General features: G+C 39.4%; 1 protein-coding gene across 5 annotated transcripts in view; it reads left to right on the top strand.

Moving 5' to 3' along the window:
• Positions 1 to 2,271: 2,271 nt before the first annotated feature.
• The window catches only part of LOC100661670 (contactin-associated protein-like 4), a 162,058-nt gene continuing 151,551 nt past the window's right edge, over positions 2,272 to 12,778 (top strand). For all 5 annotated transcript variants that reach the window (XM_064286340.1, XM_064286344.1, XM_064286343.1 and 2 more), the window contains exon 1: positions 2,272 to 2,460. In XM_064286340.1, coding sequence (XP_064142410.1) covers positions 2,310 to 2,460 — 151 coding nt within the window. In that variant the 5' untranslated portion in view covers positions 2,272 to 2,309. The remainder of the gene's footprint in view (positions 2,461 to 12,778) is intronic.

Raw genomic sequence — 12,778 nt, forward strand, 5'->3', positions numbered from 1 at the left:
AATCAACACCGGTGGAAGCAGCAGCCAAGAAATCAAAAGATGAATTGCATTGGGCAAATCTACTGCAAAAGACCTCTTTTAAGTGTTGAAAAGCAAAGGTATCACCTTGAAGATTAAGGTGTGCCTGACCCAAGCCATGGTGTTTTCAGTTACCTCATATGCATGTGAAAACTGGTTGATGAATAAGGAAGATTGAAGAAAAATTGATGCTTTTGAATTGTGGTGTTGGTGGAGAATATTGACTATAACGTGGACTGCCAAAAGAATGAACAATCTGTCTTCAAAGATGTATATATAGCTAGAATGCTCACTGGAAGCAAGGATGGAGAAACTTCATCTCACATACTTTGGACATGTTATCAGTAGGGACCAGTCCCTGGAGGACATCATGCTTGGTAAAGTAGAGGGTCAGGGAAAAAGAAGAAGACCCTCAATGAGATGGATTGACACAGTGGCTGCAACAGTGGGCTCAAGCATAACAAGGATTGTGGGATGGCACAAGACTGGGCAGTGTTTCGTTCTGTTGTACATAAGGTCACTATGAGTCAGAATAATCTTGACCACCCCTAACAACAACAACATACATTTGTGAAGAATTTCTTGTTCTCTGCAGAGGGTACACATTCAAATAATCCTCACAACTGGACCAATAAGCAACATCATGATAAATGACGAAAAGATTAAAGTTGTCAAGGATTTCATATCACTTGGATCTACAATCAACACCCACGGAAGCTGTTGTTGTTAAGTGATGTATAGTCAAGTGGATTCCGTTCATAGCAACCCCGTGCACAACAGAACAAAACACTTCCTGGTCCTGTGTCATCCTTACAATCATTGTTATACTTGAGCCCAATGTTGCAGCCACTGAGTCAATCCATCTCATTCAGGGTCTTCCTCTTTTCCTCTGACCTTGTACTTTACCAAGCATGATGTCTTTCTCCAGGGACCGATCCCTCCTGACAACATGTCCAAAGTATGTAAGACACAATCTCACCACCTTTGGTTCTGAGGAGCATTCTGGCATTCTTCCTCCAATCCTGATGCCCCATTCCATCAAAGCAGCAGTCAAGAAATCAAAGGATGCATTGCATTGGGCAAATCTGCTGCAAAAGACCTCTTAAAGTGTTAAAAAGAAAAGATGTCGCTTTAAGGACTAAGACGCCCCTGACCAAAGAAGCCATGGTGTTTTCAATCACCTCATATGCACGTGAAACCTGGCAATGACTGAGGAAGGCTGAAGAAAATTGAAACCTTTGAATTATGGTGTTGGTGAAGAATATTGAATGTACTGTGGATTGCCAAAAGAACAAACAAATCTGTCTTGGAAGAAGTGAAGCCAGAATGCTCCTTAGAAGCAAGGATGGCAATACTTCATCTCACATACTTTGGCCATGTTATCAGGAGGTATAAGTCCCTGGAGAAGGATATTGTGCTTAGTAGAAGGCCAGGGAAAAGGAGGAAGACCCTTAAGTAGATGGATTGACCCAGTGGCTATAGCGGTGGGCTCAAGCATAACTACGATCATGAGGATTGAACAGGACCATCAGTGTTTCATTTTGTTGTCCATAGGGTCACTATGAGTCAGAACCCACTCCACAGCACCTAACAGCAAAATGTGGAGAATGGGCATCTCCCCCAATGCCGAGTCTCCTTACTTCTTTGAGTCGGGGTTCATCCAAGGAAGCAGGAGTAGGAGATAAATATGAAGAGATTTATAGCAAGGAGTTGGCTTACACAGTTGTGGAAGATTGACAGACAATTCTGAAATCTGCAAGTTAGGTCCTCAGGAAGGATGGACAGGAACTCTCAGGAAGGCACAGCCTGAAGCTGCTCCAAAGGCAGAATTTCTTCTTCATCTCAGGGAGCCTTCACTCTGGTAAGCCCTTAACTGATTCAATCAGGTCCACTTTTAAGCAATAGTCTCAGGTACTTCATATTTTGTTGTCATTGTAAATACTTTGTTTTATTTTGTTTTTTAATTATGTTTTTAACCCTTTGAGAATACAGAAATTTGATTAATATTGGTATATATAGCCTTTTTTTAACTCTTGTTAATAATTTGTAGATTGTTTTTTCATTTCTTTCAGTTATGAATGATGACAGTTTTTCATCACCCTTCCATTCCTTAGGTAGTTACTCCCTTTCTTTTCTTATGCTGTCTGGGACTTCAATTCAACAATGTGTTCAACAGAAGCAGTAACAGCAGGCCTTCTCTTTGTATTCTTATGCTTCCAACCATCCCCATTAAGGCTGATGTTTGCTCTGGGATTTGTAATGTTTTAGGTTGCTGGTTGTAGAGGGCTGTAATGAGGACATTAACCCAAATGTGGCATTTTCCCCTGACAGATAGCTGTGAGGAGCCTCTGCTGTCAGCCCTGCCTCCTTCATCCTTCAGCAGTTCCTCAGAGCTGTCCAGCAGCCATAGCCCTGGGTTTGCAAGGCTCAACCGCCGAGATGGTGAGTTGCTTTTTATCTCTCAATGACCCATGGTGGAGCTCACTAATTTTCAACAATTCTTGCATGTCTCCTGACAAAATATTATAAGTGACTGAGTGATCCACTGCATAGAAATTAAAATTTCAAATATATATTTAAACAGATTTCCTGGAATGCTTCTGTTTGAAATGTGTGCTATGTAAATATTATCTACCCATTATTAGCCATGACTGACAATGCTGGCTTCTCTTTGTGCATGGAGGACACGGAGCTGATCATGCACACTTTTAAGTATCTCGTATGACCATCTCAACGTGCAGATATTTAAACGCCTTTGCATTTGCTGAGTTCTTATATATGTCTTGGAAAAAATTTTATGGATACGTTAGCCCTGATTGTTTAATTATTCTTCTTTTTCAAGCTGAACAAAGAAGCTGGAAGGTGTATTGGTTTCCTATTGCTGCTGTAACAAATTACCACCTATTTAGTGAATTGAATTTATTATGTTATAGTTCTGGAGGTCAGAGTTTGATATGGATCTCACTGGGGAAAAAAATCAAGGTACTGGCAGTGTTGCATTCCTTTTTGGAGGTTCTAGACGAGAAGATGTTTTCTTGCCTCTTCCAGCTTCTAGAGAATCCCTGCAGTCCTTGGCTTGTGGTCCTCTGTCTTCAAAGCCAGCAATGTCTGTAGTGCCTTTCTCTCAGTGTCATTTCTCTGGTTCGGAGTCTTCTGTCTTCTTTTTTCCAACTTTGTTTAAAGTTGATGCAGACAACAGTTAAGTTCCCATGGATAAAGGAAAGAACCACAAAACTATGCACATGAGAAAAGGCATGCCTATGAAGCCTGTCATGCAATACTTAAGCAAAAAGTTGGTGCATAAATTCCAGGGAAAGAGAACTGGGGCAATTTACACAGAAAACTCTTATAGAAACAACAGCCATATAAAGAAGACCCTAGTATGGTATGGAAACTCTGGTGGCGTAGTGCTTAAGAGCTATGGCTGCTAACCAAGAGGTCAGCAGTTCAAATCCACCAGGCGCTCCTTGGAAACTCTATGGGGTGGTTCTACTCTGTCCTATAGGGTTGCTATGAGTCGGAATCGACTTGACGGCAGTGGGTTTGGTTTTTTTAGTGTGGTATATTATGTGCTTCGATACCTTTTTTCCTTTCATCACCTTCTCTGAATTTTATTTTTAACTTCTTATTCTTCTCACTATTTGATCACATTCATCACTGTGAACTTTGGCCAACCCAAAAACATATAACTTACATCTGATGTGTAAGGCATTTTAGGTTTTCATGATAGACAGACAGGTTGGCAGACAGATGGACAGACAGATAGATGGATGCAGATATCTTACACATAGTGCTTGTTATTACATAGATGTGTAGAAATACTCAACACTTATCATCATTTTATATTTAATTTTTTAAAGGTAAAGCATTTCATTTCACTATTTAAGGTGGTAAGATGTAGGGTATGTGCAGATGTAGGGAACATTTATCTGCTTGTAAATGCTGCACAGTTAGGTTTGCCTACTATTTAATTGCTTTGAGGTATGTGAAATCAGTCACATCACTGAATGGGCTTTGAGGAGCCAGGGTGAAGCCTTGACTGACCACAGTCCTGAAAGGCCAATACACACTCTGGTGTTTCCACCTGGTTTCTGTAAGCCCCTCCTCCAGAGCTGCTCATCCTCAAAACACACCTCCTAGCTGGACCCATCTGGACTTTCTTCCCAAGATGCCACAACTTACAGGGTGAGGTCCTAAAACCAAGGGCATCCCAGTGAGGCCAGACTACCCCGTGAATACCATATCAAGGGGCACTTGCCCCTCAGCTGCACCTCCCCTAGTCCCCAGCATCACCCCACCTCCTCCTCAGTCTCTTCCTTCCTTCACCTTCAACCCTGGCAGTCAGGGTAGGGCCCTGCTTTATGTCTCTACCCATGAAATCACAAGGATTACAGCTGCAATAGAAATCTTTGTTTAGAAATGCACCCAAACGAGCTATTACATGCATGCCTGATTTGGGGGCCTTTTTCTTTTCTTCAAAGAGTATTTATTTGATCTCTGTTACATCTGAATTTCTAATATCTGTCTCTGAGTGGATTAGTACTATCCCTGAAAAAACAAAGGTAAGGTTAGATTACAGCCTCATTCTAAGGCTCAGCCCAATTTATGCAAAACTGTCAAAGTAAGGAAAAGGGGCATTTTTTTGTGCCAATAAAATACAGTTTAAAAAAAAAGAAATATTTTAGGAAAATTCAGTACTCATTCTCATTTGAACCCTAATCATTTTACTCATTTTAGGAGAAACACAACATCTTTCTTTTGAAAACAGCATAGAAATTTGTACATTTCAGTTACTATCCAAGAGTTCAGTTTGTGCAATGAGAAGAGGTAACACGCTTAAATTACTGAATTTACCTTCAGTTTGTCTATATGAGTTCGATGACTAGCAAATATGTAGATTTGTTGCTAGATGGTAAAATCATATTTCCCACTAATATACACAACAAGCATCCGGATTCTTCATCAGTGGAAATCACTTTAATTCTTTATTTTCCTACAGCTCATAATGAAGCAAGATATCAACCTTAATGAATTTATTTGCATGTTAATTAAATTTAGAAGGCTCCTTTTAATTATCTTTTACTTGCTAATTTATTGTTTTTTGTTGGTTTGTGTTTTTTCTCCTCCCCATTGATAGCTTGCAGCAATCACAAAGGAATTACAAATTGAGAGTGAGTTATTGAAGGCTACAGAGTGTTCCTATTGTCTTAACATTTCTCATTAGATTTGGATCAGGCAGTGAAGGATGGCTAGACAAGGGATCCGAACATGCATAAGTATACCAATAAATAAATTACCCAAAGTCAGAAACACATGAAACATTAGCCTTCCTGCTGAGAGTCTGGAACTTAACAGCTAAGAGGAGCAGGAGAAAACAAGTAGTTTCCTGATCAGACAACTCACAACGTTCACGTCTATGTTCTAGATTGAGGTCTGGGCAGCTCTGTGGTAATAACTAATACCTGCCAAGCTGGGGGAGAGCAAGGAAGGCAGGGGTGCAGAATGAAAGAGGCAAATGCTCTTTGGAGGTGAGCACCTTGGATACCTCAAGTTCTCCTCCCTGAATGTCGCTTCAGTGGGCTGTGGAAGTATTACTCTTTGAACACAGAGGCTTACAACACTTTCACTGGTAGAGGGAATACAGTTTGTGCACAAGAGATTTCACAGCTTGGGAAGAAAAACCCAAAATTGCTCGACACTGTAACAATGCATCAGTGACATACCAGCGATGTCGTAATGGGGTTGAATGTTTCTTTCCTTCAGTCGCTATTTCCCTACATGGAGAGTTTAGGAATTGTTTGAATTTTAATGTGTCTCCTTAAATTGTGTGCTGATCTTTTACCATAAGGGACATAGTTAATCAGGCTCTATTAACATGTGAGATGATTTCAGGGCTGAAACTACAGCGGCACACGCTCACGCTGAGGAGGTTGCTGAAATGGCAGCATAACCTATATCATTGAGACATTTCAGTGCACACATTGCATAGACAACAAAGAAGGCAGTGAAGAAACACTTCTTTCACAAGATTAGAGTATAGCTCCTTCCAGAGCCAACACATGGCTTTCTCTAATTCTCTTTTATCTACTGAAAAGGGTAAAATATTCCTCTTTTGGCTAAAAAAGGGTACCTGCATGGGTCCACTCACTCACTGCCCCAAGCCATGGACTGCTTGGTCCTCTGGTAGAAGGATGGGTTTCCCACATCCATGAATGTAGAGAAAATATCTTTCTGCCCAGAACACAGGAAAGTGGGATGGGCCTCTCAAACTTTGTTGACAAATGTGGCCCCAGGACAGGTCTCCAGCCCACTCTTGGCTCCCAACAACCTGTTTTATTGGCCAGCAGTAGGAGTTGGCACAACCAAATGTGAACCTCTCAATTTGTTTGTGGTACAACTGATTAATGTGATTGGCTGCTAACCAAAAGATTGGAAGTTTGAGTCCACCCAGAGGTACTTTGAAAGAAAGGTCTGGTGGTCTACTTTTGAAAAATTAGCCATTCAAAACCCTATGGCGCACAGTTCTACTCTGACATACATGGGGTTGCCATGAGTCCAAGGAGTCTCAACGGCAAGTAGTTGGTTAATTTGTTGGTTTGCTATAGTGGTCTCCCATTTGATTTCTGAATGTGGGAATAGTTAGCAGATACTGTCTTGGGGCCTCAGCTCAGCAGAGACAGGGAGCACCTCACGTTATATCCTATAAAATGTTTAAACAAGCCCTGGGAACTACTTGTGGTTACTTTACAGTCTGCCAAGAATCATTGGATAAATTTGGTTTAGTACTCTGCCACATACAGAAACAGAAAAACAATTTCAACTATTTGTACTAAATTTAAAAGAGAATTTTTAAAAAAGGATCTGTTCATGAAAAGAGGAATGGGGATATGTGTGTGTTTCCATGCAGTTTGGCTTTATCACAGCACCACAAACGCAGATCTCTAACAAGCCCTGACTGGTCTGTGCACAGCTGAGCCCTAGCACTATGGTGACCTCTCTCCAGGGCAGTGAACCCTGCTGAGGCCAGAAGATGTCTCGTGGATATGATGCTGACACGCAGTGTAAGTTTTGAATCTCAAGACATTGTATTTAAAATGAGATAAGTCTGGAAGGAATACTAAGATGAGAGCTCAGGTGTCACAAACCAGTGGTCCAAGAACATTATCTGGCCAGGGATAAATGGAATACTTTGAGGGAGAGTGCTCTACAGCTCACCACGGTCCCCGCCCACTCACCGGCTCGTAGCCCACTCCCCTGCTTCACACACTCACTTTACCTGGCAGGCCCAAGAAGACATTTGAATTTGAGACTCCTGCCCTTGATGGTATTATCGGGACAAAGTGCAGCCTGAGTAAGCTAGAACTCTAAGCACACAAGAGGACAGTGATTTGGGTCTAATGTAACATTTTTCGTTTATTTCACAAATCAATAGCAGAGAAAGTTCCACCTCCACCAATACTGACCAGATACACCCTCCACCAATATTTATGAGAAAAGCCAGACAAAATATTCTCTTAAAACATGTTTGAAGATATTGGAGAGCAACCAAGACAGAAGGGACCCAGACCAAGGCATGGGAACCCAGACCAAGGCAAAGGGGACTCAGACCAAGAGGAGGGAAGCGGAGAGGCTGAACTGCTTTACTGATGGTTTACTCCGAAATTGGAGTCACAGACGACAGGAGGAGAAGCTGAGAAGAGCGCCTATAGACTCACAGGGCAGTGGCTACAAAATGGGAATTCAGAAACCACGTAGGAGTAGGGTCCAGAGAAAAACCACAAGCCTTAGATTGAGTCCCCAAATGTCTAAGCCCTAGGAGCAAGAGTGAAGAGTGAACCGGAAGTAATCTGGTATTCCTGATCATCGAAGCCGAGTTGTGAAAAATCTCAATCCCTGATTGAATGAATCTGCCACAACTGTTTGAAGCAAAAGTAAATTAGGAAATCAGCCAGAGCCTAATATTATTTTTACATCTTTTTAAATAAAAATTTCCAGCCCACGAATGGAAATAGCCAGGCAAATAATAAGATTTGACTGAAAACCAAGGGGATAAAATAGAGTACAAAAAGATATACAAGTAATACAGCCATGAGACATGGTCTAAGTAAATGCAATTAATATTTTCAAGATACTGGAAATTAATGGCAATTCAAATAGAACTAAATGTAAATTCTAGAATTGAAAAAAGAAAATAGCTAAAATAAAGAAGGTCATGAATAGGTTGAAGAGCAGATTAAAAAAAAAAAAAAAAACATTGCCATTGAGTGAATCCTAACTCATAGTGACCCTATAGGACAGAGTTGAACTGCCCCATAAGGTTTCCATGGAGCAGCTGCTGGATTCCAGCTACCCACCTTTTGGTTAGCAGCCAAACTCTTAACCGCTGCACCGCCAGCGCTCCAAGGAGCAGATTAGCCTGTTAATATCAATTAATTGATTCATTTTCTGATGTTGAATCTGCTTTGCATATCTGCAATAAATCCCACTTGGTCACGGTCTATAATTATTTTTATATATTGCTGAATTCCATGTGATAATATTTTCAGCATTTTTTCCGTTTGTATTTATGAAGGATAATGGTCTGTAGTTTCCTTTTTCCTACCTCCTTCCCTACCTCCCTCCCTTTCTTCCTTCTTGCCTTCCTCTAGAGAATCCTAAGACAAGCAGGTGATATTATTTTATACAGAACCCCCCACCCAAAAAAAGCCTTTTAAAAAAATCCTTCTAGAATGAATAAGTGAGTTCATCAAGTTGCATCAAGTTCATTACAAGATAAAAAAAACCGAAAACCAAACCCAGTGCCGTGGAGTCAATGCTGACTCATAGCAACCCTGTAGGACAGAGTAGAACTGCCCCATAGAGTTTCCAAGGAGCGCCTGGAGGATTTGAACTGCTGGCCCTTTAGTTAGCAGCTGTAGCACTTAACCACTACGCCACCAGGGTTTCCTCATTATAAGATAAGCATGGAAAAATCAGTTGTAGCTCTGTATATACTAAAATTAATAATACAATGCCATATGCATTTGCTCAAAAAATGAAATACGTAGGTGTAAATCTAACAAAATCACTACAGAGCTTATGTATTTACAACTACACGGGTCTGACAAAATAAAGAATATCTAAATAAATGGGAAAACATATACCATGTTATGATTGACAGGTTCAATATAGTAAAGATGTCGATTTTCCCCAAATTCATATACACATTTTAACTAAATTCCTGTTAAAATTTCAGCAAGATTTTTTTAGCTATGGACAAGCTGATTCTAAAATGTATGTGAAATTGTGGAGGAATGCAAATAACCACAACGATTTCAAAATGGAAGAATAAAATGGAAATAATCAGCCTACCTGATTTTAAGACTTATTTTAAAGTGACGGTAATCAAGACTGTGCGATATTGGAGGAGGAATAGACAAACAGATTGACAGAATGGAACAGAGAACTCAGAAATAGGTCCAGACAAGTACCCTCAGCTGAACTTTGACAAAGCTGCACTGACAACTCAGTGCAGGAAAGAAGACCTCTTCAAAGGTGATGCTGGAGGAAGTGGACAGCCACAGGCAAAAAAAAAAAAAAAAAAAGACGTTGACCAAATTTTCACACCTCACTAAAAAAAGGATCATAAATTTAAATGTAAACTATAAAACTATAAAATTGTTTTAAAAAGCAGGAGAAAACTTTAGAATTTAGGTGAGACAAAGTGTTCTTAAGACTTGAAAGGAAAATCATCATCCATGAAACAAACAAAACAGATGATAAATGTGACTTCATCAAAATGTAAAAAAGAAACCAAACCCCTGGAAGACTTTATTAAGGGGAAGAAAAACAAACTACCCACTGGGAGAAAATATTTGCAAGTCACATATATGACAAAAGACTAGAATATAAAGTATTATCTAAACTCAGCATTAAAAAATAAACGATCCATTTAGAAAATGGCCAAAAGTCTTAATCAGGCATTTCACCCAAGAGTATACACTATATGCAAATAAAAACACAATGAAAAGACAGACACTCAAGGTTGTAGCCCCTAGGGAAATGGAAATTAAAATCACAATGAGCTAGTACTATATACCTACGGGAATGGCTGAAACAAATAGTTGTGCAAGTAACAAATAGTCGTGTGGTACGGAGCAACTGGATCTCATTCCTTGCTACTGGGAATGTGGACGGGTACAGTCGCTCTGGAAAACAGTTAGGCAGTTTTTTTCAAATCTAACAGCCAGCTGCTAAACAACCCAGCAATTACAGGCCAGTCATTTATCCCAGAGAAATGAAAACTTGTGCTCATCCCAAAACACGTACATAAATGTTCATACCAACTTTATTTGTAATAGCTTTATTTGTCATAGCCCCAAACTGGAAACGACACAGACATCCTTCAGTGAGTAATTTTTAAACGGATCATGGTGCATTCACACCATGGAATGAATACTCTGCAATAAAAAGAAATAAAACGTTGATACACACAGTGACCTGGATGAATCTACAGGAAATTATGCTGTGTGAGAAAGCTAGTCCCAAAAGTTTACATATTGTGTAGTGCCATTGACAGAACATTCTTGAAGTCAAAAATGTAAATAAAAAGACAATACATTAGTGGTTACTTTGCCAGGGGTTAAGGAGGAAAGCAGAAGTGGCAATAAAAGGGAAATTTAATCCTTCCTTGTGACGATGGGAATGCTTTGTATCTTGACTGTATCAGTGTCAACAGAAAGTGTAGTGTGATGTTGTACTGTCGCTTTGCAGGATGTTACCGCCAGGGGAAACTGACTAAAGGGAATGGGGATCTCTTTGTATTATTCCTTTCAACTGCATGTGAATCTGCAGTTATCTCAAAATACAAGGTTTAATTTCTTATCAACGAAAGCTAAATTAAGGCATTTCCAGATAATCAAAAACTGAGAGAATTTATCCCTAGCAAAACAGCCAAACAAGAAATATTCAAGAGAGCCCTTCAGGCTGAAATGAAAGGACATGAGGCAGTAACCCAAATTACTACCAGAGATCACTGATCCTAGAATTGTTGAAACAAATATATTGATATTTGGATTAAGTTATTTAGTGGCTATGGTCATAGCGCGTCATAGCTGAGTTAGGTATATTGCATGTATTAAGAAATTTTTTTTCTGTGCAGTAGCTTTAGCCAACGAATGTATGGGCAATCTCCTTCCACAGTCATGTGAATGCTTAGTTACAGAGGGGATTGAGATAAAAAGATGAGCCCCTCAGTGGATCATCCCACTTACTCTAGAGACACAGGGTTAGTTGTACAGCAAGCACCCTATGTATTCCTGGCACATGTTTTAGCGGCAGGCTCAGCTCAATTTTCTCATACTACTATTCCTTTGTAACTTCAGGAAAAAGCAGCATGTGAAACGATTTTTTTTTCTTTGAATCCAGTGTTGAGTTTATTTCAAGAAAGCCATCAAGCTATTGTAAATGTGATAGAATTTTGAACACCAGGAGTAAAAAATACAAGTCATTTAAAGTTTTTCCTTTTCCTCCAGCCAATGGAGCCATTTTTATCCTGAAACCCTCAGCATACAGGGATATGCCATACTAACAGCTAAGATCACCACTTCCCTGATACTTAACATTTCAATTCTTATTGAAAGTGGTCTCTCTGCCTGTGTGAAATGCATTTAGTATGGAAGAAATATCACATTTTTGAGACCTGAAGAAAAATATTTCCAAGGCTTCTAAATATGACATTAACAGGTTGAAAGTGTATTATCCTAGTTTTGTTTTTTTCTTTTTTTATCATTATCACTGTGGTCTGATCAGTCACAAGTATGTCTGTCATTTTATAGTTGCAGAGGGAATGTTTTGACTATTATGAATAATTTTAAACACTCTTTCTTTGGAGAAAAATACAGAATTCTAGAACTGTAAAATTTCAATGGATCCAAGATTGACATTTTCACTTATTTTTCCCCAATATTATTGTTTACTTAACATCTTTAACAAAAGTATACAAAACACTACTGCAAGAAACCAAAAGAGATCTACATAAATGGAAAAACATACCGTGCTGATGGATCGGTAGACTCAACATTGTGAAAATGACAGTTCTACCCGAAGTAATTTATAATACAATGCAATACCAATCTAAATACCAACAACATTCTTTAAAGAGATGGAAAAACTTATCATTAACTTTATATGGAAAGGGAAGAAGCCCCGGATAAGTAAAGCACTATTGAAGAAGAAGAATAAAGTAGGAGGATTTGCAGTAGCTGACCTCAGAACCTACTATACAGCTACGGTAGTCAAAACAGCCTGGTACTGGTACAACAGATACATTGACCAATGGAACAGAATTGAGAACCCAAATGTAAATCCATTCACCTATGATAGCCTGATCTTCGACAAGGGCCCAAAGTCCATCAAATGGGGAAAAGACAATCTTTTTAACAAATGATGCTGGCAAAACTGGATGTCCATCTGCAAAAAAATGAAACAGGACCCACACCTCATGCCATGTACAAAAACTAACTTAAAATGGATCAAAGACCTAAATATAAAGCCAAAAACCTTGAAGTTCATAGAAGATAAAACAGGAACAACGCTGGAGGCCGTAACACATGGTATTAACAGGATACAAACCACAACAAACAACACACAAGCTCCAGAGGATAAGCTAGATAAATGGGATCTTCTAAAAATTAAACAGGTATGATCATCAAAAGACTTCACTAAAAGAATAAAAAGGCAACCTATGGACTGGGAAAAATTTTGGGCTCTTACAAATCAG

The sequence above is a fragment of the Loxodonta africana genome, chromosome 6 (genome assembly GCF_030014295.1).
Source record: "Loxodonta africana isolate mLoxAfr1 chromosome 6, mLoxAfr1.hap2, whole genome shotgun sequence".
Taxonomy (NCBI): Eukaryota; Metazoa; Chordata; class Mammalia; order Proboscidea; family Elephantidae; genus Loxodonta; species Loxodonta africana.